General features: G+C 36.0%; 1 protein-coding gene across 3 annotated transcripts in view; it reads right to left on the bottom strand.

Annotated features, from left to right (window-relative positions):
• The window catches only part of TRIP12 (thyroid hormone receptor interactor 12), a 79,165-nt gene that overhangs the window by 16,011 nt on the left and 36,887 nt on the right, over nucleotides 1-26,267 (bottom strand). For all 3 annotated transcript variants that reach the window (XM_087725442.1, XM_087725445.1, XM_087725443.1), the window contains exons 7-26: nucleotides 25,504-25,587; nucleotides 24,417-24,512; nucleotides 23,630-23,778; nucleotides 22,333-22,368; nucleotides 21,964-22,059; nucleotides 20,614-20,706; nucleotides 20,253-20,414; nucleotides 19,851-19,919; nucleotides 19,599-19,764; nucleotides 16,424-16,541; nucleotides 16,142-16,298; nucleotides 15,275-15,428; nucleotides 12,391-12,619; nucleotides 8,508-8,626; nucleotides 6,856-7,063; nucleotides 6,236-6,336; nucleotides 4,039-4,213; nucleotides 3,412-3,553; nucleotides 2,202-2,393; nucleotides 1,532-1,683 (exon numbers count right to left, since the gene is read on the bottom strand). In XM_087725442.1, coding sequence (XP_087581568.1) covers nucleotides 1,532-1,683; nucleotides 2,202-2,393; nucleotides 3,412-3,553; nucleotides 4,039-4,213; nucleotides 6,236-6,336; nucleotides 6,856-7,063; nucleotides 8,508-8,626; nucleotides 12,391-12,619; nucleotides 15,275-15,428; nucleotides 16,142-16,298; nucleotides 16,424-16,541; nucleotides 19,599-19,764; nucleotides 19,851-19,919; nucleotides 20,253-20,414; nucleotides 20,614-20,706; nucleotides 21,964-22,059; nucleotides 22,333-22,368; nucleotides 23,630-23,778; nucleotides 24,417-24,512; nucleotides 25,504-25,587 — 2,698 coding nt within the window. The remainder of the gene's footprint in view (nucleotides 1-1,531; nucleotides 1,684-2,201; nucleotides 2,394-3,411; nucleotides 3,554-4,038; nucleotides 4,214-6,235; nucleotides 6,337-6,855; nucleotides 7,064-8,507; nucleotides 8,627-12,390; nucleotides 12,620-15,274; nucleotides 15,429-16,141; nucleotides 16,299-16,423; nucleotides 16,542-19,598; nucleotides 19,765-19,850; nucleotides 19,920-20,252; nucleotides 20,415-20,613; nucleotides 20,707-21,963; nucleotides 22,060-22,332; nucleotides 22,369-23,629; nucleotides 23,779-24,416; nucleotides 24,513-25,503; nucleotides 25,588-26,267) is intronic.

Raw genomic sequence — 26,267 nt, 5'->3', positions numbered from 1 at the left:
ACAAAAATGGACAGAAACCTGCAGTAAGGCTTTTCATAGTCTTGCCAGTGACTATGCAACAGAACAATTGCATCTGAGAACTATATTGTGGAATGAAAAGAGATTAATAAACTACTGAAACGTGTTCTGAAAATCATATTTGGTAAAATATTCTCACGGGTAAACCCACAGTGGAGAATAAAACCAGTGCTGTGAGACCCAAGAGCCATTGTATTAACATACTAGTGTGATTATATTCATCTACAAGCTTTCAACAGGCTAAAGCTACCAATTAAAAAGCCAATAAATTCTACTATATCCTGCCTTTGAAAACAAAATCAATGAGTGAATTTCTTGGCTATAGAAGCTATTAAATTAAAAAAAGAATATCATCAACAATTAATCAACTGCTAAGTGGCAGAAAAGGAACGAAGAGGAAGAGACTGTTTCCATGCATGCCAATACTGGCATAGTTTCCCAGGAAAATTTTCAGCAATAGAAGATTCACAAAGCCCACATAGGTAATGCACAGAGACCACACATGAAGAACCAGATACACCTTTAGGAATAATACCTTTGCAATTATTCCACAAAGGAATGATTCAAACCATGGATAACAACTGGGAAACAACCAGGAGCAAAGAGGTTTGTTCTCAGAATTATTACTATATGTAATAATATTATAGATCTAATCTACTTGAACTAAATTCAAACCAAGAGTTGTTTTCTCTAAATACAAAGTACAATCACTAGTAGTCAATGAACATGAACACCTAAGAAAATTAAGCAATCAGAATATGCCTTTATTAAAATACTGGAGGTACAATGCAACTTGAAATTGCAATAACTGCATTAGTAAAGTTTTACTGGAAAGTACTTTACTGCAGATTAACAAAAATGGCATGATTGTTAGTTTTTAAAAAATCATTCTTTCCAAAGTGCATCTACTTCAAAAGACTTGAAACTAAAAAAAAATCTTGAACTTCTAAATCTATTCTTTCATAAATCAACAAACTAAGGCACGATTACATGTTATACATGGTTCATATAATGTTCTGTATTTTTCTTAAATTATCCTACCATATTTGGTCAATACAGTTTGGGTTATAGATCTATCTGGTAATGTCTCCCCCATTATAAATTATATCAAATTCACTTTTGCTGCTAATAACAGAAAGGGTCATTTTTCTTCTCTCTTATATGGATACACACAGACTCAACCACTTTTTCAGTAGGTTGAGGAAGACTATTTTAGAGGCAAAAGTGTGAAGTGCGGGTAGATGAAATGGGCAAATCTTATTCCGACAACTGAAGTTCATGTATCATGCCAGATTAGGAAACTGGAGTTTTATAAATATTATATTCTTGAAACTTCTACAAAGAACATTTTAAGATTTTCCACTAATTTGGAAATATACCTGTTTAGTATTTAAAGAAAAGAAACAATAAACACCATATAGCATATAATTTTACCTGTGCAGAATTCATAATACAAGGATTATGATTATGCTACAAGGAATACAAATAAGTTTACCTGAGCATTAATCCTTACCTGCTGCCCGTTCCATTTCCACTTGGAAAGTCATGGACTTTAACTGGAAATTGCTCCATCTGACTAAGACAATTATTCATTTTATGGACCAATGCTAACAAAGGTGCATTTTCTAAAGGTTCTAATCTTCCAAGGGGTTCTTCTCCAGGAAGCTGTAAAAGTTAATTTTTTACCCATTATGTAAAATTCAAAGCTTGGACAAGTCAACATTTAAATAATCCAAATGGACAAACAGAAATGGAACAGAATTATATATTTGAAAGGGACTACTGAATTCATATAGCTCTTAATGAGGAACTAAAATTAAAGAATGCAGTATTATTTTACTTCTTTGGACAATACGGAAGCTATATTCCAAATGTTCAAGACAGTACAACTCTAATAGACTATCGTTCACCAAGAGCAGTATAATTGTATTTTATTTAATTTGTTAACTGTCTCGATCATTAAACTGAAGAATTTACATATCAAATAGAAAACTCAGACATTTTTCTTTGTATGAGGTTGGCATCAAACCATATTTCATAATTTGGCTCTCGAGTAGTTATTGGGATAAAATAACCAGCATATTTATCTGTCTTTAATATATTCAAAAGACTTATTACAGAGTAAATAATGTACACTGGAATGAAAAGACCGCTATAATACTGAACAATACATGAATACTTACAGGAGAAGAGAAAAACACATGAAGGAACCTTTTCAATCTGACATCTCTGCTTACAGCATCTTTTTCACCCTTTGACGTCAAGTAAAGCAGTAGCTGCTTCATAAACCCACTGTGCTGGATCTCAAACGAAGAGACATCAGATTCAGAGACTATACTACGAATTTCTACAAGGCACTCAACTCCACCATCCGCCTGAAAGAAATAGTTTCTGTATAAGAAGAAGGCTTAGTGGTGTTGGAACTATTCCATGAATGGAACAGAAGCAGGTAGTTAAAAACAGAAGAGAAAGATGTACTGCAAAATATATGCAGATTTGACTTTAACTTACCTGTTTTGTCATATCTGAGTATGCACAGAACCTACACTATAAGTAAAATATAGAGCACAATACACTCATGCAATGCATGACCCACACAAATAGGATGTTTGAAATATTTATGTTCAAAACATTTCCTCAGAGCCATCCAAGTGAAATGTTGCCACATACACACGCAAAATGTTTTCTTCTGACTGACTGAGGCAACCAACAATAAGGATCAAATTATGCATTTCTTATTTCTCTCTTACTTTCATAACAGTTTCATTGTTTCCACTGTGGCTTACTAAATTCATAATAATAATGCAGATTAAATCCAAAATTTAATCAAATGTAAATTTCTAGTGCACTTCAAACATAAGATGTATCTATCCTGCTACATTTTCTCTTGGTCTTCCATGGGCATACACATCTTCATACTGGATCATTAATGGAATAAGAATTCCATAACAATTATTATGTACTCAGCCCTGCTCAGCCAAGTTACTTCCGTTTGTAATATTAAATTCACACATTCACAGATAGAGTAAAACTAGTGCCTTAGCTCGATGTTCAATTGTGCTTAGCAATATCATTACAAAATTACATCTTAGAATTAAAAAGAAGAAGCTGGTACAATTCTAATTATATCCTTAAAATCTATTTGAATAAAAACTGATAGTGATAGCATATCACCATTTTTCTTCAGCAAAAAAAAACTACAAGCAAGAAAAACTTATAACCCTTGAGCACCACCAAGCTTTAAAATCTATCTTTTCCAAAGCAAAGCTATGTGCATTAAAAAAAATTACTTAAGCAAGAAGAGAGATATATAGTTTAAGCAGCAAAGTGCTTAATTACTGTCCCATAAAAGTTACTCTTTTATTCAAAGGCAGATGAAAAAGGTATCCTAACCTGAAGGTTGAGTTGTTCAGTTGCAGTGCAAAGTCTCTGTAACACATTTAGTGCAGGGTTACTTCCATCCATATTTTCCGAACTAAAATAACGTTCCACAAATTTGTGAGCTTGCTCTTTAATCCAACTCTTAATTTTCTCTCTACAAGAGATGCACAATTTAATACATTACCACCTTTGTATTACACACATTCTCTGAACAACTCTTTGAATATACATTTATAACATAAATAAATCACATCATTGCAGAGAGAATGAAAACTATTTTTTTCTTCCACCAGTAATCTCTGCTTATTTCTGACTGACTAGTTTCTTCAACATTCCTTTTCTTTTTATAGTAACATAAAAGTCTTGTACTACTTATTTATCTTGGTTTTAGCTTGAATGATTTGTTCTTTGATTTTTCATACATATACTCCCATTCCTTGATAATTTCCATCATCTAACTATTGGATAACATTTCTGACCCATCATGCTCTTCAGGATCTTCTGTCACTAATGGTTAGAAGCTTAGTTGCTACAGACCAATCAATACATTTAAAAAATAAAAGTAAAAAAGCATATTGAACATTGTATAGAATTGTCTTTTATATAACAAAGCTGATTTCCATTTTTTGTGAGGGGTACCTGTTGTTGGATATTGTATCTTTTGAAGCAACTCTTGCCAGACCACTCACACCAGCTGTACGTGCTGGTTCAATGTTGTTGCTGTTCGACTGTGTGCTTAATCTTCCCCACGTTTTAGGATTCAAACTTGCCAAGAAGGAAGATTTGGGAGATTGCGTAGCAGTAGGGCTTTTTGCTTTTAGAAAATAATGGAAAATGGTAACACACTTTAAGTTTAAAGGAACTTACATAAGATGAATACATTTGCAATTATTTTAAGATTGTTCTAGATTAAGAGCTACCAACATTTGTGTTTTTTTAATACTCTGTATGTGATTCAACCCACAGCAAGCTGTAAGCAGCCACAGCTGCTAAGTGAATTAAAGATAGTATCATATTACCAAATGCACTTTTAAAATGAGGACATGTATTCTTCATGCTTTACATACCCATATTGCAGGCATATACCACTTTAACAGTTCTTTGGTATATGTACCAACTGTCAAGACTGTCAAGATACTGAGAGGCCTGACGTTTGGGTGTCTGCTAAATCTTGGTGCTGACAGTCAACTATCAGATCCCACTCAGTATCAATTACCTGGGGCAGGAAATCCCCAGGAGCAGGGGAGGAGAGCTAGGTGAGAGCAATAAATCAGTTTCTGGCAGCATATCCAAGTCCAGATGTATCTGTGCTGCTCAGTTCCACAGGAAACACCCAAATGCTTATAATTGAGCTATTCATCCAACTGGCCTATTTAAGAATAGCTGCCAATAATTGCCCCTCTGCTGGAAACAACTCATCCCCTAGGATCTGCATTCCTATATCCTGCTCTGTTTTATAGCTCTGACTATCTGACTATCTCTCTCATGTTTGATTTACGGATTGCAGTGAAAATTTGCCTCCTTCTCTCCCTTTCCTCCCCCCTCTCTCTCTGCTGTTGCAGCTTCTTTTCCAAAATTTATACAAGTATTCCTTGACTTACAAAGCACAATTGAGCCCAAAATTTATGTTGCTGAGACAGTTAAGTACATTTTGCCCCATTTTATGACATTTCTTGCCACAGTTGTTAAGTGAATCACTGCAATTGTTTTAATTAGTGACAGAGTTGTTAAATGAATCTGGCTTTCCCATTGACTTTGCTTGTCAGAAGCTGCAAAAGGTAATCACATGAGCCCAGAACACTGCAATGGTCATAAATATGAGTCAGCTGCCAAGCATCTGAATTTTGATCACATGAACATGGGGATGCTGCAACAGTTTGTAATTTCCAACGGTCACTAAATGAGCTGTTGTAAATAAAGGACTACCTGTATTCTATCAATGCCCTACAGTTTGACTCTGGACTTAACTCTAAACCATTTGCACTTTGCCTAGCTATCAAGAAAGACTTTTATTTCCCTGTGTTTTCCAGGGCAAGCATGCATCTGAACAGTTATTTTTTTGTAATTCCCTGCACTACTACTCATCATTAAACCTTTTCTAAATCAAACTGTTGTTGGATGCTCAGCCTGAAATAAGACATCAATCTGTTTTTTTAAAAATACTGTGTATTTGCATTTAGAAAGGGATTTTTTTTAATATTAGAAATTTGCTGTTGGTTTCTCCTATTACCATAATACTTTGGGTCACCCAAATGCCATAATTACTCTTTTTTCCCTCCCAAGCAAATCAAGGTATCTGCAAATAAATAATAACTAGCATACAGATATTTAAGAATAAGACAGGATGTTCCACATTCTTCTTATTTCATGTTATGTAACCAATATTTAACTGCTTGCTTGTCCATTCATTTAAATATGTATACTGTTGGTTTCAATGAAGGGACTCACAGCAGTTTACAGCAAAAGCAAAAAGTATGATATTTCTTATCACAAGCTATGATAAGAAATAATAAGGCATCTAAGGTAACAGGACTTAAATGCAGGATTAGAATATCCATGGCATATTTAAAAATTAAATATTTAAAAAAATATTTAGATATAAAAAAACCCTGATGGCATCTATACATTGAAGAGAAGCCTTATGAAACGGTTTGTATTGTCAAGAAGGGGGAAACCTTAATGTCACTGAAAGGCTTTTCATAAGTGGGTTATCCCAGCAGTTTCACTTGAGATGGTTTTGTTGGCTAGGACAATACCACCTAAACAATGTGGCTGGAAGAAACCTAGATCTCAATTTATTTTAATAATTTACAATATCTGTTTTGACAAAACTTACCTTGATTGTCTACTTTGTCCTCGTCTCTGGGAGGTGAATATTTTGGCCTTCGGGGTCCACGTTTTGGCAATCTTTTTCTCTTCAAAACATCACTTAGTCGGCTATTGAATCAAAACACATTATATATCAGGCTTATTAATATGGCTTCACATTTCAACAAATATCAGTTTAAATACATATGGATTTTAAATGATCCTACTAGATATACTTATCAGCAGCTAACATTTTAACATTTAAGCATTGTTTAGAAGGCAAATATCTGCCTTGATACTCAGGTGATTTATACTACTTTTCATTTTGTATGGCTTAAAAAAACAGGTTGAGACAGGTTGGCAAATAATTCATTGAATATCAGCTGCTGATATATTTTAAAAGATCAAAGACAGCTAGAACAAAAATGCAGACTTTAAAAAACAAATGCATGTTGGAGAAAGTCCAAAATTATTACAACAATACTAACATCCAATTATGTTGACTTTTAAAACTCACTCATTCAATACTGAATCATGTTCTTCACTCCAATTTTCTTTATATGCAAATAAAGAATAGAAAATCTTGAACCAGTTGATAAGATACCTTAGGAGGATATCTGATTTGGAGACCCAGTCATGTTAACTCACCCCTGTGGACTCAGGTCCAAAGAGTCTTCCCTGGTATGCTGTAAGCTTGGAGAACCTAAGTCTGAAGCAGCATTGCTAGCAGTAGTGGCTGTTCCAGTGCTTACTGTTGTAGTAGCACTAAGTGTTCCTGAGCCATTAGTGCAAGCCTTGGGGGGACTTGTCAGTAAAGCCTCTGATTCTGCTAAATTCTTCACCTGGTGCATAACTCCTGAAAAAGATGACAGATTTATAGCTCATTAGATTAAAATTTTACTTTAAAGAATTGGATAGAAACAACATGGTTTAATAATTACTTTAAAAAATAAATGTTGCATGTGCACTCAAAGATCATGATGCCCAGTCTTGTATAGGCTAATGATCACAAGTATTCCAAAGTTATCCTACGTGCAAACAGTGGTACAATAAAATATAATATAAAATACTTAAATCAAGTTTATCCGCCAACAAAAACAAGTAAATGGAAAAAATGAACTTGATCAACCACTATCTGACAACTAACCAAAACAAGAAAACAATTTCTTCTCGTAAATAAAAGTTCAGATGTTTCTTGCTGCGGATAGACTCAGAAACAAGCAACCATTTTTCCATATTAAAAATCTACATTTCAAATTTGCTTAGAAGTAGGAAGAAGAAAGAGAAGATATAGTAGGGAATGCAGAGAAAAGACATGTCAATGAGGGTGACGGTATCCAAAATGCTTGGATTTCAAACCATTTAAAATTTAAAATATCCTGTTTGGACCAACATCTGGTCTGTGTAAGTACAGACTGTCTTCTTCATTTGGGTTTTGGTTCAAGCTCCAAACACTTTCAAGATGGCTGAAATATTGTTTTAAATTCAAAACAAATTATTATGAATTCAAAACAGGAAAATTACTTTGATTTTGAAACATTTTGCACAATCTTAAACATATGATGAGAGGTAACATGGTATCATGGTTAATGTGCTGGACTGAAACTGGAGAAGCCCAGATTCTAATCTCCTTTAGGCATGGAAGCCAGCTGGGTGATGTTTTACCATCTTTATCAGCCCTTGACAGGAAATCAAAAATTAACCTGAAAGAAATAATTGCAAACCACCAAGAAAACTGCATAGAACTGTCCAAGAAGTCATGAAGCGGTATATAAATCTAACTGCTATTGCTATTGCTGCTACTAAACGTTAGTGCTAGAACTGGTGTAGCACTAAAGTTCATTAGAAGGATTGAGGGGACCTCAGCCTTGTAAGAGAGACAAAAACCACACATGGTTGAACTAATCCAATTTTACTGTAAGGTTACATTAACAATCTTGTTAGAATAAAAGTACTTATCCCCTCATCTCCTTTTTTAGTGTCTGGAAAACTAGGGAGAGTATGGACTAAATTGCTTTTCATCGGACCATTGTCTACAATGTGGGTTTTCTTCCAATCTCCAAAGGTAATTCTCACATATCATTATAGGAAGCTCCATCAAGTCCTTACAGTCTAAGAATCACACAGCATGAAGTTTAATTTTCATTGTTCTACAATACTAAATTTATACTGGAGAGACGCTACCAGGAATGAATGGCAGCCCAAGGGCTGACAACTAGTTGTTTATTACCTTATTTGCATATAATCAAAACTCTATGTAGGATACCAAATACCAGAATCCAGTCAAAAGTTAGCATTACCTTCTCTCCTGAAGTAAACACTAAAAATGTCAGGTAATTTTTGCATTAAAATTTCTGCCATCTGAAGGGCTCCAACGACTATCTTAAGATCTTGACTTGACAGCATAGAGGCAATATGACTGTAATAACCAAACAACAAAAAAGATTATGTAAAATGCATATAAAAATGGCTTCCAGGTCTGACAATTTAAGTTTGATAAATTATGATATTTTCACTAGTGAGCACAATGCAGGTGATGGGGAGGAAAATTATATTGAAAATAACATTAGCCATACACTTTACATTTCTATTGCATACCCAATGTGCTAATATGCAAGTCCTACAATGGAACAACAGAGTCCTATAATGGAACATGAGTTTGTTTGTTTGTTTGTTTGTTTGTTTATTTGCTGGACTGTACATTTTTCCAAAATAGTGTTTGAAAATAACTATACATTCCTAAATTATTTGTATTTCTTATCTTTATTGCTGAATATTTGAGTCAATTCTCATTGAGAAATAATACAAATTTGAGAAAGAAAATCTATTATTCTTTACTTAGTGAAAACATAAGATATAGAATTGGGTTGTGTTTTGCACTAATTCTGTATGCAGTTGAGAACCGATGGCTGGATGTAGCAGGTAAAGTGATACATGATGGAAGTAAAAGTAAAAAAGTAAAAAGTATAGGGCACACATGAATATACACACTATACACACACATACACACACATAGCATTGTACAGATCCCCTAGATATGTTATGTGGAATTTGGGATGCAATGCAGTGTACAGCTATGAAAATTAGCATATCAAATGATATAATTATTGTGTCAGAGAAATGGAAGTAAGTAAATGAGAGTTGGCAGAATGTTTTAAACAAATGGGAACATTAAGAAATTTTAAGAAATGCAACTGCTGTAGAAAGCTGTTAAATAGTATGGTCTATTACAAGGAATGAATATTTGTCAAAATAAGTTGAATGGGTATGAAGGAGATCCTGCTTCTGCCTGCTTTGTTATGTAGAAGAGCAAGGAATGTCAGGAAAGAAAAGTTATATTGAACGTAATGGAATAAGGAAGAAGTTATACACTGTAACATGAAGGAATGGAGTAAAAACAAATGAATGCTAAATGAGAATGGGAACGGAATGCAAAAAATTAGCCAATAAAAAACAAGTCCTCTGAAGTGGTTAGGTGATTGATAGGGAATACCATATTTTTTAGAGTATAAGACGCACTAAGGTTTTGAAGAGGCAATTTTTTTTTTAAGTAGGTAGGTAGATAGAGGGAGAGAGAGAGAAATACAGTAGGTAGGTAGGGAGAGGTAGAGAGTAGGTAGCTAGATAGAGGGGTAGAGAGAGAGAAATACAGTAGGTAGGTAGGGAGAAAGAGAGTAGGTAGGTAGGTCGGTCGGTCGGTAGGTAGGTAGGTAGATTGAGGGAGGGAGAGAAATACAGTAGGTAGGTAGGGAGAGAGAGTAGGTAGGTAGGTAGGTAGGTAGGTAGGTAGGTAGGTAGGTAGGTAGGTAGGTAGGTAGATTGAGGGAGGGAGAGAAATACAGTAGGTAGGTAGGGAGAGAGAGTAGGTAGGTAGGTAGGTAGGTAGGTAGGTAGGTAGGTAGGTAGGTAGGTAGGTAGATTGAGGGAGAGAGAGAAATACAGTAGGTAGGGAGAGAGAGAAATACAGTAGGTAGGTAGGGAGAGAGAGAGAGAGAGAGTAAGTAGGTAGGTAGGTAGAGGGATAGAGAGAAATACAGTAGGTAGGGAGAGAGAGTAGGTAGGTAGAGGGATAGAGACAAATACAGGAGAGAGAGAGAGAGAGAAGGTAGGTAGGTAGGTAGGTAGGTGTTTCCAGGCGTATTTATCCATGTGCTGGAGAAAGAATTCGCTGACAACCTGCAGCACCAAAGACTTCTTTCTGCTGGCACAGCACTTGATCAATGTAATTGTCATCAATCACACTAAAGAGGTTTCTGAAAGGGGGGGGAGGTTTTGCCGAGGTGGCGCAGTGGTTAAATGCAGCACTGCAGGCTACTTCAGCTGACTGCAGTTCTGCAGTTCGACTGTTCAAATCTCACCGGCTCAGGATTGACTCAGCCTTCCATCCTTGTGAGGTGGGTCAAATGAGGACCCGGATTGTTGTTGGGGGCAATATGCTGACTCTGTAAACTGCTTAGAGAGGGCTGAAAGCCCTATGAAGCGGTATATAAGTCTAACTGCTATTGCTATTGCACTTTACAGACCTCACGAAAATGGGCCCGTTTTTTTCAAATAAAAGGCATGAATAGCCTTGGAGGGGCTTGCAGAGTGCTCCTGGGGGAGGGGGCAAAAAAGAGCAAAAAAACATCATTTTTTGTGAAAACGTGCTGGTTTTTGTCAAAAAAATTGCATGCATAGCCTTATGGTGGCTTATAGGGGCTGGGGGGAGGGGGCAAAGATGGCCCATTTTTTGCTCATTTCTGCCCTCCCCAGCCCCCAGGAGCTGTCTGAAAGCCTCCATAAGGCTAGGCACGGCCATTTTTGTGAAGGGACGGGGCTTCGGGAGGCAAAAAAATGCTGTATTCGGTGTATAAGACGCACCCAGATTTTCAGCCTTTTTTTGGGGGGGGGGAGGAAAAAAGGTGCATCATACTCTGAAAAATACTGTAAGTGAAGAATTTGTAATTAACAAATAGAGAAAGGAAAAATGAATGGGTCAAAAAGGAAGAGACAACTGAATTGTGGTTGGATGGACATGAACTTCAAAAGAAGCTTTAATAAGAAGTTAAAGAATAAATGCAATAAAGAGCATGGTAAGAGAAGCAATTATGGTTTGCAAGGAGAGACAAATAACACTGATGTAAACTATTGTTATTTATATTTTCTTTCCCTGTCTCACACCTTGCATTTTTTATCCTATTTCTTACTTTTACTTTTTTTGCATTTTGTATAGTTTCTCATTAGCTCTTTATTTCCTTTGTATCAATAAGCCACACTAAAATTTTCCTAAAAGCAATTTGTCAGTAATGTGATAGGAAATAAGACTAATTCTGGGACAACATTTTCCAGTATATTATAAACTTGTTAAAGTACAAATCTGAATTCCATAAACAAGCTGAGAATTTTTTTTAGCAAGACCCTGCAAGTTGCAGGAATAAAATTTTGAATGGGAAAATATCAAGATGAGGCGATATGTTGAACACCCTGACCCAATAAGAGAAATGTGTGCTCTAAGATAAAGAGAGATCCAGCTGCATCTCAAGATACTTATATTTACTACTTATGCGCCCTGCAATATGCAGTGCAAAAACTAATAACGGTACTAGCTTTTTGATCATTTATTCTAAGTAATATTTAGGCAAAAAGAAGACAATGACCTCAATGCCTTTCTCATTCCCACTTGGGAGAATGACAAAATTAAATGAACTACAAAGCTGAAGATGCAATTTCCTAACACTTTGGGATAATGAACAGAAAATGTGAGAGTCTCAATTATTAATAAAGAAATTAAAGGGGAAGAAGTCTAAAATACACCCTTGCCTTACTCTTCTCTTAATAGTAATATTTCCATCATAACATCTGACTTTCACTTGGACTCAATCCAATAATTTTAAATAAATGTTTGCATATAGCTTTATTACTGTATTAAGCAGGAATATTCGATAATTTGCCTGATTCTACTCAGATAGGAAACATGCTGTATTAATATAAATAAATGAAACAGCGGGCACTTACTATTAAATAATAAACATCTAATGTTGATTAAGTAACGTTCTCAACAATTCTCACTGTAGCTATAATTGTCAAATACAGAAACTTTAAACAATTAAATACTTTAATTTAATTAAATTATTAAAATTTCAAGACACTGATTTCAGGAAAACTTTAGTATCATTCACAACAAAGATATGAATTAATAAGTACCTTGACACAGCATGATTTTTCAGTACATCCTTCAGAAGTTCAGCATCAGCAAAATAAATTATTCTAAGAATTGCTCTAAGGCACTTGTGTCTAACAGCAGGTCCGGCTGAAGAACTATATACTTCATAGAGAACACCAAATAAGATTTTAATAAAAGATTTAGCTAGATCTGGATCTTCTTTCATTAGCTGTGCTCGAGCATCATCCTTCTTTGATTCTGCATGTCCGGCTGCAAAAGGATAGATAGATGTTTAATTATTTGCATTGAGCTAAATGTACACATAGTATTCAATTTGATTCCATTCCATTCCATTTATACATTATAGCATTATTTTAGAAAACATTTAACACATTTACATTTACAAAAAATATCATAAATTCCCCAGTAATTGACTAAATTTCAAACAAACCACTAGGAAATAAATAACCTTTCTTAAAGTTTTGTTGAATATTTATTCATTTTTTATCTTGTCTTTATTACTTTATAACCAACTCAAGGCAGTGAACATACATTAATAGTTCTTCCTCCTCCAATTTTCCCCACAATAATTATCCTGTGAAATAGGTTGGCTGAGGAAGAGACACTGATTTAAAATTACTCAGTGTGGCTATCAATGCTACAACTCACAGTCTCCTAGTATCTCCAAAGTTGGTGGAGACAGCAGTCATGCATGAGTTAACTCAGCCAGTAATAGGACTGAGTCTACTGATTTGACGTCATAGCCTCCTAAGTCAGTCTCATGCCCTCTCGGGGACCATCCTAGCTTTGGTACGTCCCATGCATGACTGCCATCTCCACCAACTTTGGACAATGGGGCATTTGTTCTTACCTGATCCGCCCCCCATCTCTGGGCAGGTGGAGACCGCAGTCATCCCCACCCTCTTTTTATGTGTGGGCCTAGTTCGCGGAAAGGCAGTAATGTGATAATCTGGAGATGTGAATGTCGAGAGCAACCTATTAGAGCACAGCAGTCTACTTATCTCCTTCGTCAAAGAAGCGGGAGGACTCTTCTCAGAGGCTATGACGTCTAATCAGTAGACTCAGTCCTATTGGTTACTGGCTAAGTTAACCCATGCATGACTGCTGTCTCCACCTGTCCAGAGAAGGAGCGTATCAGGTAAGAACCAATACCCCCATTCTAGACCAGAGATTCCCAAACTTGGCAACTTGAAGACTTGTGGACTTCAACAGCTGGCTGGAGAATTCTGGGAGTTAAAGTCTACAAGTTTCAGTTTCAGTTTCAGTTTGATTTTATTTGTAGGCCGCCCTTTTCCCTGAGGGGACTCAGGGCGGCTCACAGAAACCAGGGAGAGGGGAATACAATACAATACAATACTAAGACAACAACACATAATAAAATAATACGCAACATGCATACAACATTCGGGCGGGGTAATGGTCCTTATCCCCAGGCCTGACGGGCGAGCCAGTTCTTCAAGGCTGTGCGGAAGGCCTGGACGGTGGTGAGGGTACGGATCTCTACGGGGAGCTCGTTCCAAAGGGTCGGGGCCACTACTGAGAAGGCCCTCCTCCTTGTGGTTGCCAGCCGGCATTGGCTGGCCGATGGAATGCGGAGGAGGCCTAACCTATGAGATCTTATAGGCCGTTGCCAAGTTTGGGGACCTCTGTTCTAGACCAACATCTTAACTATTACATCAAACTAATGCTCAATGTTTTAGAAAAGAATATAGATCATAAAAATGAAGGACATATTTAAAATATAAATAAAACAGTCAAATTCAAATAATATTCTAGTAAATAAACATGGGATCTAAAACGTAATAGTTTTGTAATAGAGCCTTAACTAGTTACAAAGTTATGGCATACATCACTTCTGTAGTCTGTAACCAAGCACTGGCGAGTTCACTTATCTAACTCCATACTGAAAGAAATATTCTCCCTTGGGATTTGAAACATAGCATTCTACCGCCACTGAGTGAGATCCAACAGAATAGCACAAATTTCAATATAACTTACCATATTTTTCGGAGTATAAGACACACCTTTTTCCCTCAAAAAAGAGGGTGAAAATCTGAGTGCGTCTTATACACAGAATACCGCATTATTGGCCTATCGAAATCCCACCTCCTTTGCAAAAATGGACGTGCAGAGGGTTTGGGAGGCTTGCAAAATGCTCCTGGGAGCTGGGGAGGGTAAAAATGTGCAAAAAATGGGCCATTTTTGCTCACCGTTGTCTCTCCCCCCCCCCCCCCCCCCCGGAGCACTCTACAAGCCTTCCAAAGCCTCTGCACCACCACCCCTTTTTGTGTGGCTAAACCTGCCAATTGAAACTCCTGGAATATGTGCAGTTCAATAATTTACTAGCATGCCTTCTACAAGATATTAGTAACCCAAGGTGGGATCTGCTTTTTGAATTATGAATATATAAAGCTGTGGAGATTAACAACTTGGACCACTAACAGGGATACCACTGCTCAACTACATCTCCTTTAGAGCAAGAGCCTCTGACAAAAATTACTTACATTCTCATTCCATGCTGATTGGGCTATTGCAATGTATTCTACCTGAAGTTACCTTTAAATATAAAGCAATTTAAGCATTTTGTGGGCAGTGCACTGGCTTCCAACATTTCTGAGTAAAATTATCACCCTTTGCTATACTGACACAGGATACCTACAAAATTATCTCCTCCAAGGTGAAATAAATTTAGACAATAGCATTAATGCTGGTCTTCAGTAAGCTTTTTAAAAAAATTATTGCTGTTTTACAGTTTTTGACTGTTTTTACTATTTCATTGTAACCATGTGAAATTGGCATATGGAATGCTGGCTGCATAGAAAACTAGAAATAAATGTATGAAAAAATAAATTGTAAGACTACACAGGAAGCACTCTTCAGTGCCAAAAATAAAATAGTGCTTACTAGTACTGGTATTGGCTAGAGGATTGGGTTTTCTCTGAATGGCACGTGCTGTTCCAGTATCCTCATTGATCTGCTGCATAGAATTAAAGTCAATTGTATAAACACGCCCCAATGTAGACAGACTTATTTCATCTTCACCAACCTGATGAGCTGCCTGAGAACAAATATATAAGTTTAAATACAAGTACAAATTATTTTAGGACAACTTCCTCTTCTTCCTACCCAGCAACACATTTCTGAGTAATCACAGAATGCTTTAAATGGCTTAATTCACACACAACACTAAATCATAGTGGGCGGGTTATTTGCTTCTGCAGGATTTTTTAAAACCACCATTTTGGCTTAATGTCAAATGGAAAACAGGTTTATGAGTTCATCTAACTTTATATGTGACTAATATCAGAATAATACTTTTAAAAGTGTATTGGCTTTTTTTAAAATTGTTTAACCATCTTTATTTTCTTTAATCTATCCTGTGATCCTGCTGATGGACCGTAGATTTTGTGATTTTTTGTGATTTTATTAATATTTGTAGGCCGCCCTTTTCCCTGAGGGGACTCAGGGCGGCTCACATAAAATCGGGGAGGGGGAATACAGACATTAAACATAGAGACATCTTTTCAACAGCAATAAATACAATATTAGGAAGAAATACTTTTTAATCATACAGATAAAGCAAACAAATGATTCAGTAATTTATGAATATTAAATTCGTATCACATCTTGCCAACTAGTGCTAATTCCGAACATCTACCTGCAATTCATAGTTGAAATTTGATTAGTTGTTCTTATATTTATGACAGTGGCTGGTAAGTGATGTCCAACCCCCTATATAATATGCAGTTGTTTATATGCTGATGTTACTACCTCAATTATCCGGCTATCAATTCTGTTATAGGGATGCCAGAGACCCCTGTCATCTCGCCACTGCCATATTGCACCATCTGTGTTTTGCGCATTTCCTTTCTTTAGCATAGTGTCAACAGCAAAAATTCCTTCTTTAGGTAAGCATGGCATCAATTCACTAAAAAGAACAAGTCAACATTTTAACAGTAAATGTGTGTTTTAGTAACAGCATTCATCTCATTTTAGGTATTATGAAATATGATCCTGGACAAAAACTGAGTAATAATTTCAGCTGAAACCTACCAGATAAGTGAAGTAAGTTCATACAGTTCTTGAGGACTTCTTGGAACAAGATCAATTTGTTCCTGACAACTCCCATTTGAGGCTCCACAAAGGAGAAAGTGAAGAGTTTCTGCAATATCTTTAATAAAAACCACACAATTAAAATATTAGTTTCTGCTGTAATGTATAACCAACATGTTGGTTATATATGCTAGTTTTACATCTACATAGGGTAGGATTTTTTGTGGCTTATGCAAACCCAGATCATTCATTGATGATTCCATAAATTCACTTGTGAAATGTTATGAATCTGCTGGAATCAAACGCCTTTAAACAACTGATAAAATCAACAAATGCAATGTCAGAACATAAATAAAATATGCTACACAAACCCAATTTTTAGCTATCTGAATTAGGTACCTAGACACAACAATTGAAAAATAGCCAAACCACAACACTGATTACTTCACATGCCCTTGAAGACAGAAGGACATAACACACTGCAAGATAGGCATTCTTTCTGTATGTTTGTTTAGGCAAGTGTCATGACATACAACAATTGAAAGATATATTGTGGCCTTCTCAAGAATTTTGCAATCACCACATTTTTTTTTTTTAGAATGAGGCTCTTCTGTACAAATATACATGTGTTTTTTCCCGATGTGAACATTTACAGAATGGAAGAAAAAGGAAGACGAGAAAGGAAGCATTTATATAAAAGCGATTATGTCAATAGCTACTTTAAACCACTTCATTCTGCTCTCCATCCATTAATTTTTCAAAGAAAAATATTGTTTTGCAAAACAGAGTTTAGTGCAGTGAAAGTTGTTGAATTTTGATTATGCCAAAGCTACTCCTGCATTAGAACAATATTTTCCCCATTACATTCTCTGTAGCTAATGGCATATAGACATCCAGTTCCAATTCATGCTTTAAAAGTTTATAATTTTTTTTCATGATCTATTTCAGTCAAATATTAGGCTGGGATTTGACAAAGAAATTGCTTTTATGGTCTGTCTGATGTCACGGAGAGATAATAAAGGTCCTGATGAACTTTTTAAACACCTCAAGTGATTTGCTATGTTGTTCTTTTGCAGAGACTTAATATTAGGGTCCTACTTTCTTCTAGTTCTCCAATCTTCCGACACCAGATTCATAATTAATTTTGTAGCCCAACTCAAATAGTTTGTACTTTGAACACTCTCATTACTTGCCATGACACTGCTATCTATTGCCACAGATCTTTGAAATCTCTTTTCTAAGGCTACCCACTAAATAAAACTTAGTACAGTATGTGTGGAGTCTTGGTGCTCTATGAGCTTTGTTATTTTCTTGCAGAGGTTTCTTTATCTGGCTAGATAACATCTTCGGTGCTGGAAGGAAATGGAGTTTGCTCTCTGTTTATATAGTCACTTGGCCTGTCAGGGTTGATGGGGGTGTTGTTTTCTCCTTGGTAGTTCCTCGATTAAGCTATTGCTTACTGCTTGTTTGTCTGACTTGCTAATTCCTTTATTAGGATATTATTTACTTCTTGTTTGTCTTAATCTTTATCTAGGTATTGATTGCTGGCAAAGAATGTTCTGATCATTTTTGTTTCTTTTTTAACTTTTTAATTATCTCTTTTGAATAGTATGTAAATGTGGTTTATCTCTCTGTCTCTGCTGATTTGTCTGAATGCCAAGCTTCCAAGAATTCCCTAATGTTTTTAAATTTAACCTGGTCTAGCTTCTTAACAGATTTCCAGTTGAAACTATGGCTAACTTTGTCCATACGTTCTGAAATTTAGAAATTTTTATTGCATGTTCTGTCTTTCCTACATAGTAGCTGTTATAGCTCTTATATGTGTTGTACATGATTTCTGGTTTCTTTTTTTTAATTACTGGATAGTTTGGTTTATTTTAGATGATTTGGAGGCTTTTCATTGGTTTATGTACTATGGTAGTGCCATGTGGTCGTACTAGTCTGTGTTGCTTTGCAATGTGTTTGATGTATGGCAGTGTTATCCTTTTCATAACTCGTGTTGGTTATGCTGTAGTGGGTTGAATGGTAAGGCACTTTTTGATAAAGTTGTGTGGCTATGCTTCTTGTTGGAAGGTGCTGTATAGGTGGCCTGCCTCCTTCTTCTGGCATTCTAAGTTGTTGCAGTATGTTTCTGCTTATGTATATTATGTTTTTACCTAGTTCCACCAGTGGGACGTGAGCTTGTTACTTTGGTAGTGGAGCACTTGGTTAGTATGGATGTTTTTTCAATACACTGGGGCTTCTAATTTGCCACCATTTTGTTGCTGATAAGGATATCCAGGAAGAGTACTGATTAGTTTTTAACTTATGGCCATTAGTTGGGTCTGGAATTATGGCAGCTCATAAAGGACTTCCAACCATCGCAAAACATTGCAGTCACATGATTGCAATGTGGGTGCTTGGCAACCTGTTTGCCTTTACAACAGTTTGCCAAGCACCCTTTGATCATGTAATCCCCTTTTGCAATCTTCTCTGCCAGATTCCTCAGAACATCAAAGGGGAAACTCTGAGGGAAGGGGACAAACTGTCCCCACCTGTTGAGAAAACCCACTCTTCTCTCTGAGGGCTGGCTAAAAGGGAGCTGAAGTCCCTTGGCACGCAGCTCTTTTAGCCAGTCCTCAATGAGAGGGAGCCAAAATCCAAGCAGAAAGGCAGCGTGCTACTGCAAAGAAGGTGAGGTATGTCAGGGGAGACCCTGGAATGCCCGACAAAGGCCATGCTTGTCTCTCCCTCAGGAGCTGAAAATCCTGCTTGGATTTTGGGAGGGAGGATTTTCAGCTCCTGAGTGAAGCCACCAGGATACCCCCTATCCCCGAGTCACCCCACGCAAATTACTTGGCATTTAACAATCACAACCAGGCATGTTGAGATTGTAGTGGTTGAGCGAAGCAGTCATGTGGGCAATTTACTGCTTTTATTGTATTGTTTTAGGCTTTAACAATTACGTTACTAACTTTCTATACTGCTAGAACAGCCTTGCCATGTAATGGACTATGCTTATATCAATAAACATTTCATCAAGAAGTGTGCTGTAGTACCCTTGTCAGCTTCTCAAAAAGTTTCTATTGCTACCCTATGCATCATCCTTTCCCCAGCTTAGCATTTACTGATTCGTTGGATTTCATCTATAAAAACTACCAGCTAGTAAATACAAATAATTGACTCAAGAACTTACTTTGCTTCATAAGCTGAACTGCTAGCATAGGACAGTTGGAACACATTAAAGAAAACATGCGCACCACCATGATGAACATCCCTGAGCTTAATATTGGAGGAGTCACTACTAGGAGTTGTTGAATGTTTGTAAGCAAATCCTTAGAAGCAACCTGCTGCAGCAAATTCTTTGAGAAAAGGAAGAGAAATTATTAATACTCCATATAATCAAACCTTTTTTAAGATTATGCTGGAGAGAGAAAAAAGACGCTACCTCTTCATGTTGGAAGTTGTCCACCAAACGTGCAAAGCAAAGGCAAGTGCTTTCTACTGACTTTTTATCCTATATGGTTTGAATAAAAATATTATGTTTTAATATACAAATATACAATGTCATGCATATCATAACTGAAATCCTGGAAAATGTCACTAAGGACTTAAAGATAGTGACCAAGAAATAAGCAAAAGCATCTAACTTATCTTATAAGAAAAAGAGCCACAAAATCTGAAACAAATTGCTTTTTTATTTTGGCTGTCAAGTTAGGTTGATATCAAGTATTTTCTCCCATAATGGATCTCACGATCATTTAGAATTACAGGAAATTCTGCATGAAATATCTTGAACTGTACAACATGAAAAACTTAAACTATACAACAGTTCAAAGAATTTTCCAACCTGGTGGGTTAGCCTTTGGGTAAGCAGTGGAAGAGAATCTGCAACAAAGTGAAACTCATCAGGAGTGATGCTCTGGCAGCAATTGGCAGCAATAGCTAATGCATTCCTCTGAGCATTTATGCTGAAAAACTCCAGGTACAGCAAACAGTCTGCTAAGCCTCCCTATAAAAACAAAAGTTTACAAAAATGTTTGAGTCATAAGAGACTTTAGCTCATCCAGGGAGGGAGGGCAAGTGAGAGAGAAAGGGGAGGGGAGAGAGGGAGGAATTTTGATTTCTGGGAGTCTTTATTTGCTTGAAGAGAAAACCATGGTAATGATCATTATAAAAATAACTTTTTTTTAATTGGAAGCAATACTTACTGCCTGCAAAATAGCTTTACTGTGTCTACGTGATAACATCTCCAAGGCAGTCAATGCTTGCTCTGCCACATCAATACACTGAATAACTTGAAGCTGGAACAAATGAAAATTATTTAAGTCATATGCAATGAATCGAGATGACTGTCTAAAATAGCAAAACACTTCCAAATGTTCAATGTTCATCTTATGTAGTAAATTATTTACATTTTAAAGTCATATTTTTCTTCTCGTTCATTTTAGCAGTTTTTAAAGGGCATTTCAAAATACCTTGAAACCTAAAATATATAAGGACCAGAAATTCTAAAAGAAAACTAAAACTATTTCCTGAACTTAACTTATGATCAAAACACCCAATTAAACATCTAAATGTTTATCATTAGCTGCCACTCCCTCAGACACACATGGATAATCTCAAAATCTAGGGGGAAAAATCTAGAACAGTCCTTTCCAAACTTGGATGAATTACCTAAAATTAGATAAGTTAGGTAACAACACACAAAATCATTAATCACAAGAGGAAAATTTAAATTGGCTTATAGTATTTTAACTATATTACAAGGACTTTTTAATAAATTATTTCAGGTAAAGAAGTTTGGGAAGTACTGATCTAGCACAATCACAAGAGGAAAGTTTAAATTGGCTTATAGTATTTTAGCTATATTACAAGGACTTTCTAATAAATCATTTCAGGTAAAGAAGTTTGGGAAGCACTGATCTAGATTTAAAAAGTTGATCTACTAGAATTTATACTAGATTCAGGGGCAATATATTCACTTGTATCCTAAATATACATTAACATCATGATAACATGTCTGGCTACAAATCAGGAAGAAATATAAGAAAACAATTAAATAAGCCAGATAATTAATCAATATTACAAAGGATACAAGGAATATATTTCAAGCTTCCTTTAGGTCCAGATAAACACTGTTTTGGATAACTGCTACATATAGAAAGATTACTAGGCAAAAAATCTAAATTTTACAGTTTATCTGATCAATACTAGACAGACTTCACATTTCTATATCTAAACTTTTTAAAAACTCATTTTCTATTCTTAAATATGCTAGTTTTATATTTTTTAGGGCTCTTGCTCTATCTCTACTATACATGGCATTAAGGTTTAAATAATACTAGACATGAAAGAACGATTTAAGATTAATCGATTAAGAACGATGAAGAAGCTATAAATGTAAAATATAACATTATTTACTTCTCAAAAGAACTTATAGGAAATTCTGAATTCCTGTATCACAAACAGGCTAGTAGTATTAAGTACAGCCAATGAACAATGACTTTGAGAACATTAATTGACAATGTCTTTTATTGCAATTCTTGATCAGTTTTTACCTTCTCCAAAAAAACAGGAATTGCATCCACCACAACTGCAGATGATCTGGGAAGTGCTTCCATCATATAGGTTAAGGCTCGACAAGCATGATTCATCTGTGAAAACAATCAAATGCAAAAACAGTCCTGCCAGATCACATCAAAAATGTATTTATTTTGACCCAGTATTTTCTTTCATAGTATAGCTAACTAGAAATCCCAAATCAGCTCAAAAGCAGAACATTAAACCAATATTTCTCCATCTTACTGCTAGTTCCCATAGGCATTGTTTTAAAGACAAAATGTTCTAATCTTAAATCTAAATCTAGCTCATTTAGACATTTGCGCTCAAAAGGTAGGGTATACAAAATTTCAAGATGAAATACTCACAATGTCGAAGTTGTGCTCCATCTGTAGCAAAGTTATCTGTAAATAATAGAAAAAACAGTCTTTATTGATTTATATTGTCCCTTTCCTTCAAAAATGTAATGCAGCAAGTTTATTTATATTATGTGTATGTCTTTACAATCTTACCTATTAGCACTCTCAGTAATAGGTTAATGAAGTGTGCATGTATTACATTAAGCAGACAACAATCAGGTGACACAATCAGGACCCACAGCTGACTTTAGATCATCAGTTGTCGGCTGTGACCAAGGGGCGTTTGCCCAAGTCCGCCTGGTGCACCAATTGCGTCCCTACCTGAACCGGGAGGATCTTACAACAGTCACTCATGCCCTCGTGACCTCAAGACTAGACTACTGCAATGCGCTCTACATGGGGCAGCCCTTGAAGAGTGGTTGGAGACTTCAGCTGGTCCAGAATGCAGCAGCGCAAGCAATTGTGGGTGCACTTCGGTACACCCACGTTACACCTATCCTCCGCAAGCTGCACTGGCTACCTATTGGTCTCCGGATACACTTCAGGATGCTAGTTATTACTTATAAAGCCCTACATGGTATTGGACCTGGGTACTTGAGAGACCGCCTTCTGCCGATTACCTCCCACAGACCCATTCGATCCCACAGATTAGGCCTCCTCCGTATTCCATCTGCCGGCCAATGTCGGCTGGCAACTACTCGGAGGAGGGTCTTCTCTGTGGCTGCTCCGGCCCTTTGGAACGAGCTCCCCGTGGAGATTCGGACCCTCTCCACCCTTCGGGCCTTCCGGACGGCCGTGAAGACCTGGCTGTCCCAGCAAGCCTGGGGTTGAGTCCCCCCCCCCCACTCGAATTTGTTGTGTCTGTTGTGCTTTTAAATTGTTCATATTGTCTGATTGTTTTTGTCTTACTTTTTGTAATTTCCCCTCCCTTGGCTTTTGTTCAACTGCCTTGAGTCCCTTCGGGGAATAGGGCGGCCTACAAATTGAATAAACTCCAAACTCCAAACACAAAAATTACAGCTGTCACCCAGAAAGGCCTGTAAAACGTATTTCTAAAATTTAGCACTTCCCCATTTCTGAACAATTTATGTTTCTATTTTAGGTACATTGTTGTATTATTTTAAGATAGTTGAAGAATTACTCTAACAGTTCTTAAGTTTTTATGCTATGGACCCCTTCAAATAAGTAAGAACAAGGGGAAAATGTGCTTCCATTTATGTACATATTTCAATTGATCTATTTGGTCTTTCATGAAATTACAATGAATCAAAGGTAAAAGTTGATATGAATTAATGAATATGCTTACCAAAGCTGGAACAACACTCTTGACTGGAAAACCTCCTAAAGTTTCTTCATTACCCATGACCAATAGCTGACACATTTCTATCACTGACTGTAACTGCTGGCTTTCATCAGTGGCCTGAAGCCCTTGTAGAAGTTGCTGAGCTTTAGAACCTAAAAGAGGAAGAAAAATAAAAAAGGAAGTAAGGGGAAGGGAAAGGAAGAAAATTCAAAGCATATTAAGAGCCGTAGTGGCACAGTGGTTAGAATGCAGTATTGCAGGTTAATTCTGTTGGCTGCTGACTGTCGGCAGTTCAAATCTAAACTGGCTCAAGGTTGACTCAGCCTTCCATCCTTCTGAGGTTGGTAAAATAAAGACTCAGATTGTTGGGGGCAATATGCTGACTCGTAAACTACTTAGAGAGGCCTGTAAAGCACTATGAAGTGGCATATAAGTCTAAGTGTTATTACTATTTTTTCCCCTTTTACAACAGGTATTTGATTATAATAAATAATAACTTTATTTGTTCCTTATTAAAAATTACAATGAGAACCCAATAAAATTAATTCATCACCATCCAATGCCAGCTTCATCAACATCCTAGACCTGGCCTGGGGTTGGGGGGTGCCAATCTTTACTGCCTTCTTGAAATTTAATAGGGTGGGATCCATGGATATCTCCAACTGTTGCATTTGGCAGGTGCCATCACAGTATTTGATAAGAATTTAAGGTTTGTCTATAATCAATTGATTATATGAATGAAGAGTCACTATCTTAAAGTACTGTAAAATATGAAAATCAGTCTACTTACTAGCTCCACTTCCAATTGTTCTGTGGAATAGCTGAGACATTCGAGGACCAAGAGGACCAAACAGATGTGGAGGGAGTCCTCTAGCTTCTAACAAAGCTAGAAATTTAAAAGAAATGTAAATCTCTTCATTAAACCGTTTGTATTATATTACAAGCTATGATTTGCATAATATAAAATTTCCTTTTGTAGCATTTAAATGATTGAAACTTATGCTGCATTTTTATTCTACAAGATTAATTATTATTAGGCCCAGTTATATATTTCACTTTTGCAGAATCCTAGACATAAAACAATTTTCTCTTGAATGCCCCTAACATTGTAATTTATCACCATGCAGTTTTACTGACCAGACATCTGTTTGTTTCTGCACAAAGTTTTACATTTTGTAAAATTTTGAAATAGTCCTGTTAGATAAATTTACCCTTTACTTATCTAAGCCAAAATCAAGAAAACCTGCTCTTCTTCCATATTAAAAATAGCAAAATTTGAATGGAAAATTTACATTCCTATGAATAATAATGGATTTTAATTTCCAAGAACTTTCTTTAATAGGCATGCCAATAGTCAAGAATGTTAAGAATAGGAGTACAAATAAAATCTGGAAGTCACAGGTTCCCCCAAAACTTGGGTATTTTGGTTAGGTGAACTGAAACCATCTTTGAGAATAAAAGGGGACCGAGTTCTAAAGAAAATTATATAGCTACATAGATTGCTGGACTCCCTCTAGTAATAAATACCTTTGAATTCTAAGGAGAGAAAACCGGATGCTACAGAAGTAAAACAGTTTCTAAAACACACTTTCCCTAAAATAAAATGGATTTTACCATGTATTAATATGATTTTTTAAATTTTAATAATAATTTCAATGGATTTATTTATACCAAAGATGATAGATATGCCACTAGTTTTAGCAGACCTTTAATTACATGTTCAAAAATGGCCAACCATTTTCTTCAAGTTATAGAAATAAATTGAGTGAACATCAACATCAGAAAAGGCTTCTAAGAAAGGCTTCAACTGTTTAAAAGAAATCTAGAGAGTTATAACCTTAAAGTTGTTATTTGTATAAGGGAAGCTTAATATATACCTTGTAATCTTCCCATCTCAGAATCATCTGATTCACTTTCACCAGAGGTGGTCATACCCACAGCCCCAGCAACAGAACTAGAAGCTAATAAAAAACACAAAATAAATGGCATTAATAAGTCATGTAGCTTACATACTTACAATCTCAAAAATCTTCCTGCCAAAGTTGTCAACGAAAACCTTTAACAACCTCAGTAGAAATTGGAATGGGCATACAAAACAGCAGGTTTATTTTTAGTTTTGACTTACACAGTATGGAAAGACTGCACTTGAACAGCCGGTTTATGCTTTCAACCATGCACGTGACTGAAACATTCTGATTTTTTACTCATTCTGATTTTTATTTGAAATAAAAGAAAAACAGTCAAACAGAAATCTGGCAACTCTATAAAATATGATCAGAATCAAGTGTTCACCACAAGGGCTTGACAGATCTGAAATTGTAGTATGAACTTATTGGTATAACATCTGCACACACACCAAAAAAGAATGAAAATTACTATTGTAAAGAAATGTCTCCCCAAAAATCAAGGAACTTATTCACATCACTAAAAAACTTTTCCCAAAGAAGCACAATGCAGTGATTTTGTGGTATCTGTGTCTATACATTCAGAATTAAGTTCTATTGATTGCAATGGGGTTTCATTTATTATTAAATATGTGTAATATTGCAGCTGAACCAAAAACAGAAAACTACAATGTCAATCATTATTCTATTTAAATCAGAAAATAAACTCCAAAATAAGCCTATTGATCATCAAACAT

This window comes from Thamnophis sirtalis, unplaced genomic scaffold, assembly GCF_051295495.1.
Source record: "Thamnophis sirtalis isolate CommonGarterSnake01/CBP01778 unplaced genomic scaffold, rThaSir2_p1.2 scaffold_11, whole genome shotgun sequence".
Classification (NCBI taxonomy): Eukaryota; Metazoa; Chordata; class Lepidosauria; order Squamata; family Natricidae; genus Thamnophis; species Thamnophis sirtalis.
The sequence above is the reverse complement of the archived record's forward strand: the minus strand, read 5'-3'. Positions and strand labels throughout refer to the sequence as shown.